Here is a 17,050-nt window from a genome sequence, read left to right on the forward strand (position 1 = left end):
CACTTCCCAATTAATACGCTTTCTCAAGGGGGACCTCCCAGAGACTCAAACACGCCTGTGAGATTCACATGAGGGGGAGAGAGAGCTCGGAAAGGAGGGAGGGAAGCGAAGGCTTCGAGGTAGCCGGTCACTCAGGACGGTCTAAAAATACGAAGGGAAAGGCGGTGGGTGAGATACGAGTCTTGGCTCTGGGCCAGCGTGGTGAGTCTCCCATCCAAGGAGGTGGAGTTAGAGACTTTGTACATCAACTCCTGAAGACAACAGTAGCTTCACCAGACGACAGAATTGAAAATTAACACTCTATTAAATATGCTGCATCAAAGCAAGGGATGTTCTTTTGGGGGGTTTTTTTCCTCACTTCTCTCCACTTGGCTCTCCTCTTCAGTTCCTCATTACTTTCTGGCTCTGTCCTGCAAAAAGTCAAGAGGTCAACCAAGCTCTCAGCCCCACTACAGCCTCTAGCAGGGCCTCATTTTCCTGAGTTCAGTTTTCTGCTGCCTTTGCCTCTGACCTGCAGCAGGCTGTCCTTTTCCTGCTTCCTGTTTGCTGGATGAAAAACATTCTACCATGATAAGGACTCGCCTTGCAGAAGTCACTGGGATGTCAACTCATTCCGTCCTTCTTTGCACCCAGGAATCTTTAAAACCCTCCTTTCACACCTCCAACTAGCTGCTCCAGAACTTCCCAGGAGTTCTTCTGAAGAAGAGTGTTTTAGTCCGTTAACTGAGCTTATTACGCTCAGCAGGGGGAAAAAGTGCCCTCGATCTCAGTTGGTGCCTCTGCAGAGGAAACGTGTCTGCTTTGCGACACCTTTCCTGAAATTATACATCAGGACAATCATTACACAGCCAAATTAAGCAAGATTCTCAGATTATTTGGGGTTGTGGGGGGGAGCTATACATCCCAACGCTCTGGAATACCAGGCAGCATCAGGTAGAAAAGCACTAGGAAATCTCTTGGCAATCACTACCATATACTGCTAATTCCACTCATGTGACTAGCAGAAACTAAATCAAGCAAGGGAAAACACGCATAATAATCTGCAGTGATACAGTCTGTAAACACTGCATTGAATTTCTCTCTTCTGGATATAACATTTTTTTAAAAAATATGTGACAGGTACAGTACATTGCAGACTAAGGGTATATGGGATACCATTTATACTTTAGGGCACCAAGTAAGGTTCATGATCATCTACAATATTCCAGAGGAGAACCTAAGGAATTGGCTAGATGTTATTGTGTACAGGTAGTCTTCGACTTCATTTAGTGACGGTTCAAAGATACAACAGCACTTTAAAAAAGCGACTTATGACCGTTTTTCACACTTATGACCACTGCTGCATCACAGGGTCAAAATTCAGATGCTTCGCACCTGGTTCATGTTTATGATGGTCGCAGCATCCCAGGATCATGTGACCTGCTTTTGAGACCTCCTGGCAAGCAAAGTCGATGGGAGAAGCCAGATTCACTGAACGACCGCGTTACTAACTGAACAAATGCAATGATCCACTTAACAACCGCGGCAAGCAAAGTCGTAAAATGGGGCAGACTCACTTAGCAAATGTTTTACTTAGCAACATAAATTCAGGGCTCAACCGTGGCCGTAGCTCCAGGACTACCTGAACTTCCTTAAGAGAAGAGCAAATATAGTTGGCAAATTTAAAAGCAGCTCTAGCAGAACACGAGCAATTCGAATTAAGCACGCCATTACTCTTTCAACCTTAGCCCTAAACATTTATGCATTCACCGTTGCAACTGGAATAAAATTCTTCGCAGAACCAGACTGCTCGTGTAAGTAAACAAATGTGTTGTGTGGTGACAAAATGACTGCATGTTTCCAAAGACAGGTTGCAAGTTGGAAGACTGCAGATTGGATAAACAAAGCAAAACAACAGGGAACGTTTTGAGATCTTAATAAATACAAACGTTATGAATGGGCTTAAAAGCCCAAGAGAGAGACAGAGAGCTCTCTGAAAATATATATATATATATATAAATATCCTGTCTAAAAATAACAAGGATGCTTCCTTGTTTACGTTTGGTGAGGAAGACTGAAGAGGTACCTGGGAACAGCTTGTGTAAGCAAGTCTGACTTCCGCAATCGCTGTTTATTCAAAATATCCAAACTCACAAGACGGATGAGAGGAAGCCAGGCTGCTGCCCCCACAGAAAGGTAATGCATGGCGCTTCTACTGATCTGCTCTGTGATTAGCTTTAAACATACACCAAGTTTTTCTCTCTCTCCCCCCCCCCCCATTTTATTCCCAGGGTAGCCAGATGTGCTGGCTCAGGGGAGGAAGGGTTCCATTCACAGACTGATAAAGGTGCCCAGATGTTTAGAAGGGAAAGCCAAGTCTCTCCAATCCGGGAGGGCAGGCTACACGTTTGATCTCATCCCGAGAAAGTAAACAGGGGCCTGAAATATCAGCGCAAAGAGGGATGGGTGGGTGAGAGAGAACGGCTTCCTGGCTAGTTGAGGCCGAGAATGCAATTTTGCAGACTTGAGGGAGGATTGCTAGAAAATTTGCACATGTGTACAGGTAACCCTCGACTTACAGCAGCTCATTTCGTGGCCGTTCAAAGTTACGGCGGCACTGGAAAAAAATGGGGACTGTTGCAGAGTCCCCACGGTCGCGTGATCTAAATCCGGGCCCTTGGCAGTGAACTGACTCACATTTATGACAGTTGCAGAGTCCCGGGGTCCCCTTTCGCCACCTTCGGAACAAGAGAAGTCAACGGGGAAGCCAGGTTCACTTAGGAAGAGCAATGATTCACTTAGCAACCGTGACCAGAAAGGTTGCAAAATGGCGCAAAACCCACTTAACCGATGTCTCTCGCTTAGCAACATAAATTTGGGGGTCAAGTAAGCCGAGGACTCCCTGTATAGCAGAATCTGAATTATGCAACCAGCGGGATGACAAATTATGGCGTGATTTTTAGGCCGTGGCATTAGAACCTCACCAACAGCTTCCTTCTGAAAAGTCCGAGAACAACCGTCTCCCAAATGTCCACATCCAATTTTTTTAGTATCTAGAGTAGGCGTAGTGCTATTGCTAAATGTGTACTAAAACAGGGGTCTCCAACCTTAGCGACTTTAAGACTGGTGGACTTCAACTCCCAGAATTCTGGGAGTTGAAGTCCACAAGTCTTAAAAGTTGCCAAGGTTGGAGACCCCTGTGCTAAAGCAATTAATATTCAGAGCCTTTCTCCCCCGCGTCCCCCCCCCACCGTTGTCCCCTAAGCTGTTTTCCTCTCAATGCCGAAATTTGACTTGAGTCTAACCAAACGGAAACATTTAATGACAGCCTTTTCAAATAGTTTAGAAGCTTGTGAAGAACAGCAGCATGTGCCTCTCTGGGTGGGAGGGGGCGGGGGTGTGTGTGAGACAAACATCCTAACTTAACTTCCCCCTATCCTTTTCAGAGGGAGATAGCAAAGCCGTGAGCCATTCAAGGAGGTTTTTTTTTTCTTTTTTTCCAACCTGCGGTTATCCTGCCACACAAGTAACAGGGCAGCGGCCACTACAATGTGGCTCAATTCTTCCATCTCGAGCGATGAATTGCTAACATCTGGAAAGGACTCGATTAATCCTGCACGCAACGCCAACTTGTGATGTTATCTCAGTGCCCGGTGCTTGCCTGATGCAAATGCAGAGTTGAGTCCGATGAATTAATCTTAAGTGTTTTTCTTCGATAGGCAGTTATCTATGCGGGAAAATCAGGTTATGTGGACACTGGATCTCTTGTATTGGGAGAATTCATTTAGTAGAGCTATTCTTGACAAATTAGAAAAGTTTGTCTAATCCAGGGGTCCCCAGCCCTGGTCTGGAGACCAGTTTGAGCCACGTTTGAGAAGGGGAATGAAGTAGCCATAAATATGATGAGTGGGTGGAATGGAACTACTGTAGTTGGAGCTTGGAACTTTACCACAAACATTCACTGAAGCTTTAACTTTGGAACTTTGTCCCAACCATAAGTCCTTCAGGTTTGCTTTCACGATGAAGCATCAAATATGGAGACAGTGCATTTCTTAAAGGCCTCACCAGAATGATGCCGCCTCTGAGCCACGTGCTTTTCATCTCAGATCCAACTAAAAGATTCCACCAAGATGGTTAAATTGGTGCATGGCCTTCCAATAACAGCATATTGCGGGGAAGCTACAGCTATTGTGAATTCACCCCTCAGGAATGCTGAGCAGTCCTATTTAAAATCATAGGTTGACATATATACACTTCCTGCAGCTTCAGAGTCTGCTTCCCATAGTAACCAAGTTTGTAAAAAAAATGCACAACTACTCTCAATTCAGCTTAATACGCAATTTGAAGTTCTACTTTGCTCCAATCAATAGAGTACGTTGCTTTCTAGAGAAGTACAGAAAACTAAATGGAGTGTATACATTTTATAGAGATATCAGTGACTCAATTATTCTATGTTCTATGTCACCTTTAAGTGCCTATACAAAGAACTATCCAGCATTACTCTGATCATGGGAACTATGCACTGGCATAACATTCAGAGCAGGCACATGGGTCAGCGTAAAAATAAACACTTAACCATGAAACGTCCCTTAACATTAAAAACCACAATATATTTGTTTCTAATCCCACATTCTAGCTCGGTACCTGACACGGCCCTTCTATACCCCGACCTCCAAACTTGATCTCCTCCCGTCCCTACCACCAGTAGCCATGGTGTTAGCTTGAGCTCATGGCAACTGAGGTCCCATTCATTGAGAAGCCACCCGTTTGGGAAAGGATCAGTAAAGGCTCGCCCATTATTTTCATTTGTGACCATGTTTAGACCCTTTGCAAGCAATGTTAAAGGACAAGCCGGGGTGGCAGAACGGGACAGCAAACAGTTCACATCTTTTTTTCTCCCCCAATGGGCAGCGTTTGAACTTTCCCTGAGAAGCGGTAATTGAAATGCAGAAGTAGGTTGTACCGTTTGGCTACGTTCTGGAGGGCAGGGTTAATCTGAAGGAAGGGGCAGGCGGTGTTTTCAACCGCAGACTTGGATAGGCTGCCTCAACAATGCCTGATTGTGTTTTTCCTGATCCAGCAAGCAAAATGATTAGCAGCGAACTTGTTTCCGAATTGGGGATTGGGGTGTCTAACGCTTCGAGTACATTAAACGTGATAGCCGTGCGTATTTCGAAACCGCTTAAAAAAATAGCCTGAAAAGGATCCGCTTCCTTCCTACGTGGAGCTGCACGTATTTGATACATATAAAGGCCCTGGATAGGTCTGCAGCTTTTTCCTGTATGGATTTGTTCCTCCAGGTCCTACAGCTAAAGCATGAAATCTTGCAGAGACAGACAAGCCCCCCCGGTCTCACCACAGGACGAGACAAGGCGCTCAATACATTGGCTACTATTGGCTTTAAAGGCTCATCCTTTCCTACTATGCCAAAGTTATGTTTTCATTTTTAAAAGGAGGGGGAGGAGAATTTATAAATCCAGAGAAACCATTTCTTCAGAGCTGGACATTCTTCTAATGTACTGTCCTCCACGTTACAGGGAAAATCATACCATCCACAGCTGAAACCTTGACCTCCGAGCAACGATTGAGGCATTTTTATGACCCGTGTTCAAAATCAGGCTGTTCCCTCTAGGGGGTTAGGATTCAGGCAAATCCCTCGCAGAACTCTCTGAGGATACAAGTCTGGCTGTTAAAAACAAACCCTGATCTATGCCTACCACGGACAGTGTAACGACAGGATTATCTTCTCCAGTCTCTTGCGTCTCATCCTTGGCTCAAGGAAGCCACAGGGAAGGCTGAGGTCTTAGGAACAAACCCCACTCCAGTTGCAAATGTACACAATAAGTGACTCATGGTAATGATCAAAGGGCCTCCTCGCCCTTAACCATAACTACTTACTCTTGTACTGTTCGCTGACGCTGTTTGAGGTAACCGAGGCTTTACTGAATTCCTGGCATCCTATCCAGAGATAGTGACTGACTCACAAGACTAACGGTGGCTTCCAAACCATTGTTCTTAATAAATGCATGAAAATGGCATTTGACAGCTTCCAAGGTCTGGAAGACACCAAACTCTCAACATAAACTAGCCCACCTTCCCAGCAATTTCCCCGACATCAGCTTTTGCACTTCAAGTAGCAGACAGTGCTTCTGGGCTAAAGTGAAACTAAGCTCAAAGAACAGCGGGGAGAGAGAGAGAGAGAGAGAGAGAGAGAGAGAATCCAGCTCTATTTATGGCTCTAGCCACAAGGCTCGATGCTTTCTTAATTCTAAAGGTAGGCCGCGCAGAAGTGGAAAATATCGCTTGCGCTGTGGTAACCACAAAGCCCCAAGTTTGTTTATTTAGAATATTGCCCCAAACAGCGTTTCAAAGATGCTCGATTTATGCAATATTATTTGACGTTGTCTCCGCACTCTATTGGGGAGTGGGAGGCGGCTGGGATGCTACATCAACATTAAGAGATGGTTTTTATGAACACAGCTCGGCCTACCACCTCTTCCCACGTGTCTTCCAGCATCAAGCCACACTCAGATGCAGCGCCTCCATCTCAAAAAAAAACCCCATTGTCATCCTCAAGCTTAATCCCTAATTTAAAATGTAATCAACGCAAGATGAAAACAGGCAGCTGCCAACTCTTCAAAGCAGGCTGGAAATTGCCTGTTTCTCTTGCAAAGTTAAAAAAAACACCAAACCCTGCATTTCTTTTAACAGAGCTCTCTCTTGAGGAGCCTACAGAGAAAGGTGGCTGGTAAAAGATTAGAATAAATGAGATGGAAAGCTTCTGCATATTGAATGCATCTCCAAGCTACCTAGACAAAATAATAGGGCAGGTTTTAGCCTCAGGTTAAAACATACGTTCTCCTCTGACCTCACTTCATTGTCTGTACCCAAAGGTGGTTTTTCAAAAGGCAACTGGGCTTTGTTTTTCCTTGAAGATGTTTTGATTCTCATTGAAGCCGCTTCTTCAGTTCTGACCGAATGAAGCAGCCGAATGGAACTGAAGGATCTTCTTGGATGAGACGTGAAATGTCTTCAAGGAAAAACAAAAGTCCAGTTGCCTTTTGAAAAACCACCTTTGGGACAACCAGGACCTGGACGACTGAGAATCTCCATAGAGATTCATTGTCTCTCCTGGCTTAATATGATTTAATTTCATTGGTGGATGCTTTATCTGGACAAAATTTGTAGCTCAGGGTTGAAGTGAGGGGGTCCCCGGTGTACTCTAAGCTCGGTGGTTTTCTTGCAGACATGTCATTACCCCAAATAGGCAGCATCACTGGCACTGATGATGTTACCTAGTTCGAGTAATGAAACGTCTGCGAGAAAACCACCAAGCTCAGAGAGATCCCACATCGGCATTTCTTTACTAATTTTTGACAGCATTAGCTGGTTTATCCACTGAACTCATTTTTGCACATAATCTATCTTGCAAATCCCGGCACCTTCAAGAGGTAGGTGATTTTAAAAATTGGAGCCTAGACGTGGAGTTTTCCCGTGAAAATGGAAGGAGCAGAGCAGCACCTCCAACTCAAACTGACGAGCTGCCAGGGAAACATGAAAATTCAGGGGAAAACCCAAATGAAGCAAAAGCCTTCGGAGACGAGGAATTTGGAAAGAAGCAAGGGGGCTTCCCCAGATCCAGACACGCTCTGGAATCCTACGGGTCAATTCCAGCACCGGCCAGCGTAGTTACCTCGGCTGGGAATTCTCTTCGTACATTCTTTCTTTCCCTTCTTTAAAGAGGCTGATGGTTTGTTTTGTCTTCTTCATCAGGTTCTCCATGAACACCCGGAAGTATTCGTTCTCTCCCAGAGTCTCCATCTTCCCCTCGTAGCAGGACAGGATGGTTCGCAGGTGCTGGTAGGTGTCAGGAAGCAGGTCTAGAATGTAGGGAGGACTGTTCTTTAGTGCCAGCTTGGGGTTCTGACATAAACGCACAACCTAAGAAGTGTAAAGAGCAAACATAAATAAATGTAAAAATGCCTTCCGGAGGGCAGCGCGGTTTCAAAATTTAAGAGTGCATTCTCACAAGAACAGCGGGCTTTCACGAATTCTCAAAAACGGGACAAGTGAGAGGCTGAACCTAAACAAGCTACGAACTCTGGTTTTGAAATTTTAAACCTACAAAAAAGTTCAGTTCAGACCACAACGCATGCTAATCTCAAACCTCGAGGTTGTGTAGCCCACCAGCTGCCCCAGAAACTTCTCCCACAGAGACATTAATGAAGAGGCCACTTAAAAGTTGTTGAAATTACTATTCCATCATCAGCCTTTTTGAGACAGTGTGCACAAAGCATCCAAATAATGACGCGAGAAAAAGGCTGCACTTAAAAGAGAAACGTACTAGCTCCTTGACTTCCTATGTCCAGTCAAGAGTGGTGTCTTAGCAAAGTCAGATTTCTAACCCAATTATCAGTGGAGCACTTTGGTGAGTGTGAATCAACTTGTCACTCAACTCCCTTTAAGGATTCATGACCCAGAATCATTTGAGGAGGAGGAATGGGGTACCGATACCCTTGCCCAAGGATCTGCTGACTTACACTTGGCATTATTGTAACTCGACAAAGCTCAAGAGGAGATGAAGGAAGACCAAGGAACTGAAGATGAGCAGAGGGTGTGTGATCATTGGAATATTTTGCAAAACTCCTCTTAGGGTGAGCGGATATGTAACACTGAAACTTTTCAATGCACAAGAAGTTAAAAGAAAAAAAAAAAGACCTGATGAAACCACAGGCTTTATTTTACTGCAAGAGACCACGTTTTGCTACTTGACATAATGTACCAAGTCTGGGGTGGGGAAGGAGGAGCTACTGTATGTAGGCTACTGCCAAACTGCAAATATTAGAAGGCTAATTAGAATAATCTTAAAATACAGAAAGCACTTGGCACCTAAACTATCAAAAAGGAAATGGGCTCTGGAAACAGCTAATCAGTTATTTTTATCAGCTGTAACTTTAGCTGACCAGTAACCTCACTGTGTTCTGTTTAATACAAGCAAGGGTATTGTGCATCCAAAATATCACATTATTCTGTTCTAACTCTACAGATCCTTCCTTAGGAGCCAGGTAGAGCTATGTTTCTCAGTCTTGATAGCTTTTAGATATGTAGACTTCTACTCCCAGAATTCCCCAGCTGCCTTCCCTAACTAAAAGAATAATCTGCCTGGAAGATTCTCAAATAATAAGACCATCAACATTCAAGAAAAGTAAACTCCCTTGGGATTGTTACCATTTTCAGAAACCATCAATTACTATGCCTATATAACAGTAGCATTTTTCATATACGTGGATTTTACGAAGACTCTTGACTATGGACTTGCCCAGCTTTTATAATAACCAATTCTCTAGCTATCATTTCTCAGTAGGATTTATCATTCACCTCCTTCCTCAGGTGTAGTCTGCATTTTTCTTTTAAAAATATGCACATGGTGATTAAAATTCAAATAACTGTACGCCACTGCACAACTCCATGCAATCCAACGTGACTTGGATTTGTTAAAGCCTCCAGAATAACAACTTGTATATGGTTTAAAGATCTAGAGTTCAAAATATAAAGGACAAAGTGCTCCAAGATACCATGATATAAATTTCCTAAACAGGCTAACCAAGAAAGGACACGATGCAATCAAGACAACTATGGATTATGCTTCAGCTCAAGTTTGATCATGCTTTCATTAAAAAGCCTTTAAAATCATGAAAACGTGCTAAAGTACAGAACAAAAATGCATTTTATTTTTGTAAAGCTATTTTATATTCTGAATAGTTCAAAGAGAAAATGATTCACTGACAACAGCAATATCCAGGAAATCAAAAGCACCAAAAAATAATGTTCCTGCATCAGAAATAATGGGAAATGGGAAATGGCACAGACGCCATAAATCTAATCACTATATACATCATACGTGCATTCTCATGACTTCTAGGAAACCAATACCAAAAATAACCATCTCCTGTGAAACGTTAACACGTCAGAAAAGGAAGGGCATATTACTTTTCATTAGTACTAGTTATTATTTAGTTCAATTAGTTACTTCCAACAGGAACATAAAATCCAACTTTCTCTTAAAGCAATTTCAGAACAGCTAGTCAGCATCAGTAGTTATAACTTTAATAGAATTTTAAAATTATAATTTTATATTCCTGTTGAATTGAAAGTAACAAAGTTATATTAAAGTTCATTTTCATCACAGAACCTTAGCAATCCTAAACTCATGATTTCTAACCCAAAACCGTGTAACTAAATGGAAGCAGAGTATAAATACTACATAGTCATAGAGATGCAGCAGTAAGATTTTAAAGAATATCAAATTTATTTCATATATTAGAACTGCTATATAGTAAGATGCTTTTTTATATTCTACCTCTATGATTTTATGCTGTACTGATTTAATGCATCATTGACTACCCATAGTTTCTCTTAATTATTTGCAGTAGGTTAACTAGCATCTAGTTTAAGATTTAATACAGATGCTTGAATTTTGATTAGAAAATGGATGGTAAATATTTTATTTATCAATCATATATGTGGCCACCCTTGCCCAAGAAGTTACTTTAGGTGGCTAAATCATTAGCAAATACCAGCGTTTCTCAACCATAGACTTCAACTTCCAGAGCTGTGCTGGCTGGGGAATTCTGGGAGTTGAAGTCCACTGATCTTAAAAGTTGCCAAGGTTGAGAAATGTTGGCGCATACTATATTTTTACAGCTCCTAAGAACAAGTAACTTCAACAACAAGAGGCTCTTCACCAAGTATTAACGTCATAGCAATAATTATAGTCAAGTATTATCTGATCACATCAAGGTTTCGATCATGATCATTGGGATAAAATTAAGAGTGAGTCTTAGTTAATCAAAACAAAACTAGAAGAAGGGAAGATGATGGCTTGGTTGGGCTGTGTTCACACTGTGTAGGGACTTACTACAGGGCATGATAATATAATTATATGAAACACAAGTTCATTAATGAGATCATGGCACCCAGGACAGCATTTGACTTGGGGCTGCCCAAAGAGGCTGATAGCTGGCAGCCTTACATTTTAAAATGGAAATATTTTGCACTGACAATTGTGCGATTCTGTGAAAAGTGTGTGCCTTCTCGAAAACTTTCCCAGTTTGAAAACGGATTACTATCTTATCTTCAGGAAGGCAAGGAGTAAAGCATAAACATTTAAATTGTTGCTCAATATTTTAAAGAAAGGAAAAAGAGGAAACAGCAAAAACATTATTTCAAACCACATGAACTGGTGAGCTCTCTAACAGTCTGATTGACCTACCATGGTTCACCTCTCTGCAGCATTCTTGCTTCAGTTTATGCATATGAAATAGGTTTATTAACTACTCAACTAGCTAATTATTTACTAATTAAGTCCTTGATTGTTTTATTTTTTAAATGCACTCATAGGATTCAAAAAAGCACATTTTAACCAGCTGTTGGCCCCTCAACATCCACTCATGTTTTAGCAACCAAGCATGATGTTTTAAAGGTACTTCAGAGCATTGGCCTAAGAGCTTGCTAAAATTCAGAAATCATTCTTTCGCTTATAATGTGATGGTTACATCTTCTATCCTTGGAAAACTTTCTAATTTTGCTAGACTCAACTCCTCAAATACAGTATTTAGGTGGCCTCTTGTTATTTTTAACATTCTCACTTCAACTGTTACACCTCAGCTATATTAGTATATATCCACAGCTTTAATACTGAAACAACACGTTAGGTTCATGAATGAATCAAAAATCTGTTACAGTTCAAGACCTGATGATGCATTAGACTATTTATAAGCTGAATAGTGGTACATATCAGGACTAAGCAATTAACATAAAATAGGGAAAAAAAGTTCCATCCATCTTATCTGGTTAAAACATATTGGGCAGCTGACTATAGGCAGAAGAACTGATTTTAACTCCCATGCCAACCAGTAAGCGAGCAAGCAAGCTGTAACAATGTGTGTTAAAACACAATTTCAGAAGCATGCCAGAATCTCCACCCAAGAGTAGCTTGATTCACAAGCAAGACCAACAGCATACCTTAGCACAAATGTTTAGAAATAGATGTGCAGGCACCATATCCTTAAACATTGAAGCATGCATTGTTCCTTGATATGTGCCACCCTAAGAAAGTACCTGCCTTCTAAAACCCACAGTTGACAAATTCATCCCAACAACCTGCAACTTCTTGGCATCAAATCAGCCTATTTGATTAGGGTGGCTTATAAATTTGATAAAGAAATAGATTTCCAGGCCGCATCATTAGTCCAAGCCCTTTAATGCAGATTCTTATCAAACCTTTCATGGCATCTAAAGTCTGATCTGAAGCCAAATTTCCAGTTCCCCAATATCCCAACTTCCCAGAATCCAACCTACAACTATCTCCTCCTTTCCAGATAAGGCAGCCTTCTCCTCGGGATATTCACATTCAGCCAAAGAATAAAGCAGAATGTAACTGCTTTTTGCCTGCATTGATTTCATGTTCCTCTTGCTCTTCCTCACTTCCTTCCCTCGCCTTCTAAATTAAGATCAGATCCTCAGGACAGGAACTTGTTTGCGATTAGCAGCAGTTGCAAAATAACCAGTGCAGACTGACAGTTTTGTATCATTCTAACTCCCAGGAAGACTTGAGCTTAGGTTCATACTAAAACACTAACACAATGACATCCCAGCCATCCAGCAATCCACCCTCTCCTGTTTTTCCTATACTATATTTGCTTCTGGAGACTCCTCGAATTTCCATTTCTAACAGAAAATAAGTATCTATAGCTCAGGATTGAGCTGTGGGGTTCTTGGGGTCTGAGAGAGCCTCCCACAACTCCATTTCTTACCAGCCCAGTCTATAGACCTGACCTTTGCATGGAGAGATGGAATCTCATTTCCTTTCCAATAAGTCTCTTGTTCCGATGATGCTCAGTCATACAGTCAGCCAGATGCTTAGACTATATTTGGAATTTGGGTCTACTTACGGAGTCTCCGCCAAGGACCTGAGACAGGTAGATGCTGTTGCTTGATGGTGTTAAGAGGTACTTTGCAGGATGTCAGCAGTTCCAAGTCAAGCTGCCTTTTGCAATTGACTGATGGGGATTGCGTCAATGCCGATGGTGTTCAAGTGGCACCCCAGATGTTTTGGGGTTGCACCCAAGGCACCTACTGCTATTGGTACATTTGCTTTCTTTTGCTTATTAGGACAGTTGGCCGCACAGTCATCCAGATGTTCAGACTGGATCTGGCCTTCCTATTCACCTAGGAGTCCTTCCCAAGGACCTGGCATAGGCACAGGTGGATGTTTCACAGTGTCAAAAGGATGGAACCGTTCCCAGTCAAGCTGCTTTTTGCAACTGACTTGACAGGGACAGCCGGTCACACAGTCAGCCAGATGTTCAGGGTGGATTTGGCCTTTTCATCCACCTAGGAGTCCTTCCCAAGGACCCAGCATAGGTAGATAGTGCCGTTTGATGGACTTAAAGGTATGGAGGCAGGTGGTAAATCATTCCAAGCAAAGCTGCCTTTTGCAATTGATCGTTATATTATTTGGCAACACCTTCTCTACCTCATTCAGATATCGGTATGAGATATGATATACATCTCCAAGCAAAGCTGCCTTTTGCAATTGATTGCTATTATTATATTATTTAGCAATACCTTCCCTACGTCATTCAGATAGATATATCATACATACACACACACATATGTATATGTACATTATATACATACATATATATACACATATATATATACATATACATACATACACATCTCGAGAGCAGGTAACAGAATTTCATTTTTAAGGTGGGCAGGCGAGCTCGCAGTAAAAAAAAGAAATGACAATCAAGTTATCTTGTCTATCTTACAGGGGTCTCCAAAAACCCAGGGTTGCCCCCAGCCACAAGACGTTGCTTCCCTTGCAAGAATTCCCCACCCCATCCCTGGGAGGGGGGGGGGGGCGATGAAGGACAGCCCTTCGCTTGCTTGCCCCCCTCCTCCCCCCCCTTTCAGAAGCCCCCCACCCCACCCGGACGCTGCCCTCACCCCTCTCAGCCCCTCCACCCCCTTCGGCCACGCCTGGCAACCTTTCCCGGCCCCCCACCTGACACAGCCCGAGCCGGGGGGTGCGAAGGGCGGGGGGGGGGAATGGGAGGGAGCCCCCCTCCCCCCACGGCCCCCTCCCCTCACCTTGTCCATCAGCTTCCAGCACTTCTCGACCATCTTCTTGTCCACGGTGCCGGGCTGGTGGGGGCCGAGGTGGTGGTGATGGGGCTGGAAGGCGTCCTTCATGAGGCCAATGAGGCCCCCGGGGCCCTTCTTCAGGGGGGCCGCCATGTGGGGAAGGGGGAGGCGGCCGCAGCGACACCCCCGCCGGACCCCTCGAGCAGGCTGAGGAAGCTCGGCCGGCTCAAGGCGGGGTTCCTTCCTTTCCCGTCCCGAGGGCCGCGGAGAGCCCCGGGCTCGGGCAGCGGTTGGGACGGACTGACGGGGAAGCTGCTCCACGAGCGCCGGGGACGCGCCCGACTGACGAAGAAAAGGGAAGTGGGGAGGGGAAGGAGGGCAGGAAGGGCAGCGGCGCATGCGCGCCGGCGCGAGCCTCTCCGGGCGGAGTCTCCTGATTGGCTGGGGGGACGGGAGAGGAGAAGTGGTGGGGAAGAGAGGAAGGAAAAGCGGGCGCTGCGCGAGCCTCCTCGAGGGGCGGTGCGCTGCCATTGGCCGCCCACAACGCCCCCTCCGGCGGGAAAGCCGGCTCTGATTGGTTCAGGGTTTCCAGAACGCCTGCCCCCCTTAGAAAAGCGGTTTTCTGATTGGTCCGTGGAAGGAAAGGGGCGGGGCGCCGCACCTTTCTCTTCACGTAAGATCGGCGCTGGCTCCGGGCGTTAAATGGTCTCAGTTCTATTAGTAGGACCGTATTTTTCCTTTTCGAAGGACACCCGAGAAGCCGGCACTCCCCATTCCAGGCAGGACAAGAGCATCAATCCTCGCTCTGTCCACGCCCACCCGGCGTCAGATTAGCATAGCCACGCCTCGCCGTGTCTTTAAATGTCTTTGGTGCGCCATAGAGCCGAATGCGCATGCGCCTTCAGAAGCGGGTGGGGCATAGAGGCATGCGCAGTACTTAGAAAAGAGGCTCGCGATGCCATGATGAGGTTGGGCAGTCTGGCTTCTGTAACAGCTACTGCAGAGTTGAGCAACCGGCATAGAAAAGTGCAGTTATGCAACTTACTGGCCTAATGCAGAGCTACTTCCCTGCCAGTCTATAAAAAATGTTGAATGGCAGAAATCAAATTAGTTCTTGGGTTTTAACTTGGAAGAAAAGATGCTAACTGGTAACTGGTTTTCCTTTCTAAGATCAGATTAAGAACAGATTAACACAGTTGGAAGGGACCTGGTAGGTCATTTAGTCCAACCCCCCCACGCAAGCAGGAGATTTTTCTGGCAGGTGGCAGCCAGTCTCTTCTTGAAAGCCTCCAGGGATGAAGCTCCCACAACTTAATTGTAAGCAATTGACAAATCAAATCAAATCAATAAATAAATAAACTTCCGAAGGCAACTTCTGCTCCATTGGTTGATTGTTCTCCTTATTTCCAGGTTGAATCTTTCCTTGATCAGTTTCCATCCATTATTCCTTGTCTGGCCTTCAGGTGCTTTGGAGAATAGCTTGACCCCTTCCTCCTCTCTGGGGCAGCCCCTCAAATATTGGAACCCTGCTATCATGCCGCCTCCTCTTTTCCTTCTCTTCCCTAGACCGAGTGACCAGTTCTTCATATGTTTTAGTCACCACTCCACTAATAGCAATATAGCCCTTAGCCTCACATACCACTTCACATTGCTTTCCAGCCCTCTCTAAGCGGTTTACAGAATGAGCCCAAAACAATCTGGGTATTCATTATACCAACCTTGGAAGGATGGATAGCGAAGCCAACCTTGAGCCTGGTGAGATTTGAACTGACAACTTGCAGGCAGTCAGCAGAAGTGGCCTGCAGTACAGCACTCTAACCACTGTGCCACCGAGGCTCTTGGTTGCTCTTCTCTGCACACTTTCTAGAGATTCAACGTCTTTTTTACAGTGTGGTGACCAAAACTGGATGCAGTACTCTAGGTGTGGTCTTACTAAGGCTCTAAAGAGTGATATTAGTACCTCCCTTGATCTTGATTGTATCCCTTCTGTTAATGCAATTTAGGATTGCGTTGGCTTTTTGGGCTGCCACCTCACCCTCCTGTTTCTCCAGGCTGTCTCCCATAATCCCCTGCCAGTGTGGATTTTGTACTCTAGATTGGGGGAAGCTGCCTTAAATTCAAATTTTGCAAATTTTATGAAAATTTGGAAAGTCATGCTATCTGATGACAAGGGAACAGAAAAACGCAAGGAAAATATGGAAGTGGCTGATAAAACAGAAGTAAAGTAGCAAAAAGAGAAATGAAGGTGTTGGGAGAGGTTTTGGGGTGACGAAACATCTTCACTGGCTTTCTTTCTGACAACAAAGAGGAAGTGATGATCCAAGAGAAGAAGATTGGGTTTACAGGCTGCCCTGGGCAAAGAAAATGGAGAAAGATCTGGGCAAAAGAGAACGGATCCCTTCACTCGAAGGCTCAAGGGAACGAGTTCGTTTTTCTCCGGAAATCCTAGGTGGTTTGGGGAGAAAGTGACTATTACATGACTTCTCGAAATGCAAAACAAGGAAGCCAGACAAACGCTTGTGAACTCCCCAAATCTTCTGTTGAAGAAGGGGATCGTAACACTAGTGGGGGGAAAAACATATTATATAACTGCTTCCCCACACACCCACTTCCCAGTCTCCGTTTCTGTTTCTTCCCTCTGGGAGGAGGTTTCAAAGTATTTCTAGCAGGACTACCAGATTCTGCAACAGCTTTGTTTCCTTGTGCCATCCGTCTGGTAAACTCGCAAGGTTTGTTTCTCTTGCCGTAGACACATATACTTGCAAACTAGACTTTTGTTGTTTCTCTGTGTCACATAATATATTACGTGGGTATAAGCATAATTTGGTATTCATTTATTTTGTCATGTTTATGTAGCGTATATTGGAGGTGGTGGCTCTTTGAGAGCTGAAATGCAATGAAATTTCATTTTAATGTA

At 44.1% G+C, this 17,050-nt stretch overlaps 1 protein-coding gene and 1 long non-coding RNA gene across 2 annotated transcripts in view; one reads left to right on the forward strand and one right to left on the reverse strand.

Moving 5' to 3' along the window:
- CBL (Cbl proto-oncogene) overlaps positions 1-14,491 on the reverse strand; it is a 33,693-nt gene extending 19,202 nt beyond the window's left edge. Inside the window, exons 1-2 of the mRNA XM_026708958.2 lie at positions 14,140-14,491; positions 7,673-7,920 (exon numbers count right to left, since the gene is read on the reverse strand). Of these exons, the coding sequence (XP_026564743.1) occupies positions 7,673-7,920; positions 14,140-14,286 (395 nt within the window). The 5' untranslated portion in view covers positions 14,287-14,491. The remainder of the gene's footprint in view (positions 1-7,672; positions 7,921-14,139) is intronic.
- LOC148125069 (uncharacterized) lies at positions 2,075-3,675 on the forward strand. Its single transcript, XR_015744695.1, has 2 exons — positions 2,075-2,175; positions 3,426-3,675. It is a non-coding gene; the product is annotated as an uncharacterized LOC148125069 (long non-coding RNA).
- Positions 14,492-17,050: the final 2,559 nt, after the last annotated feature.

Source organism: Pseudonaja textilis, chromosome 9, assembly GCF_049901715.1.
Source record: "Pseudonaja textilis isolate UNSWEBS1 chromosome 9, rPseTex1.2, whole genome shotgun sequence".
Classification (NCBI taxonomy): Eukaryota; Metazoa; Chordata; class Lepidosauria; order Squamata; family Elapidae; genus Pseudonaja; species Pseudonaja textilis.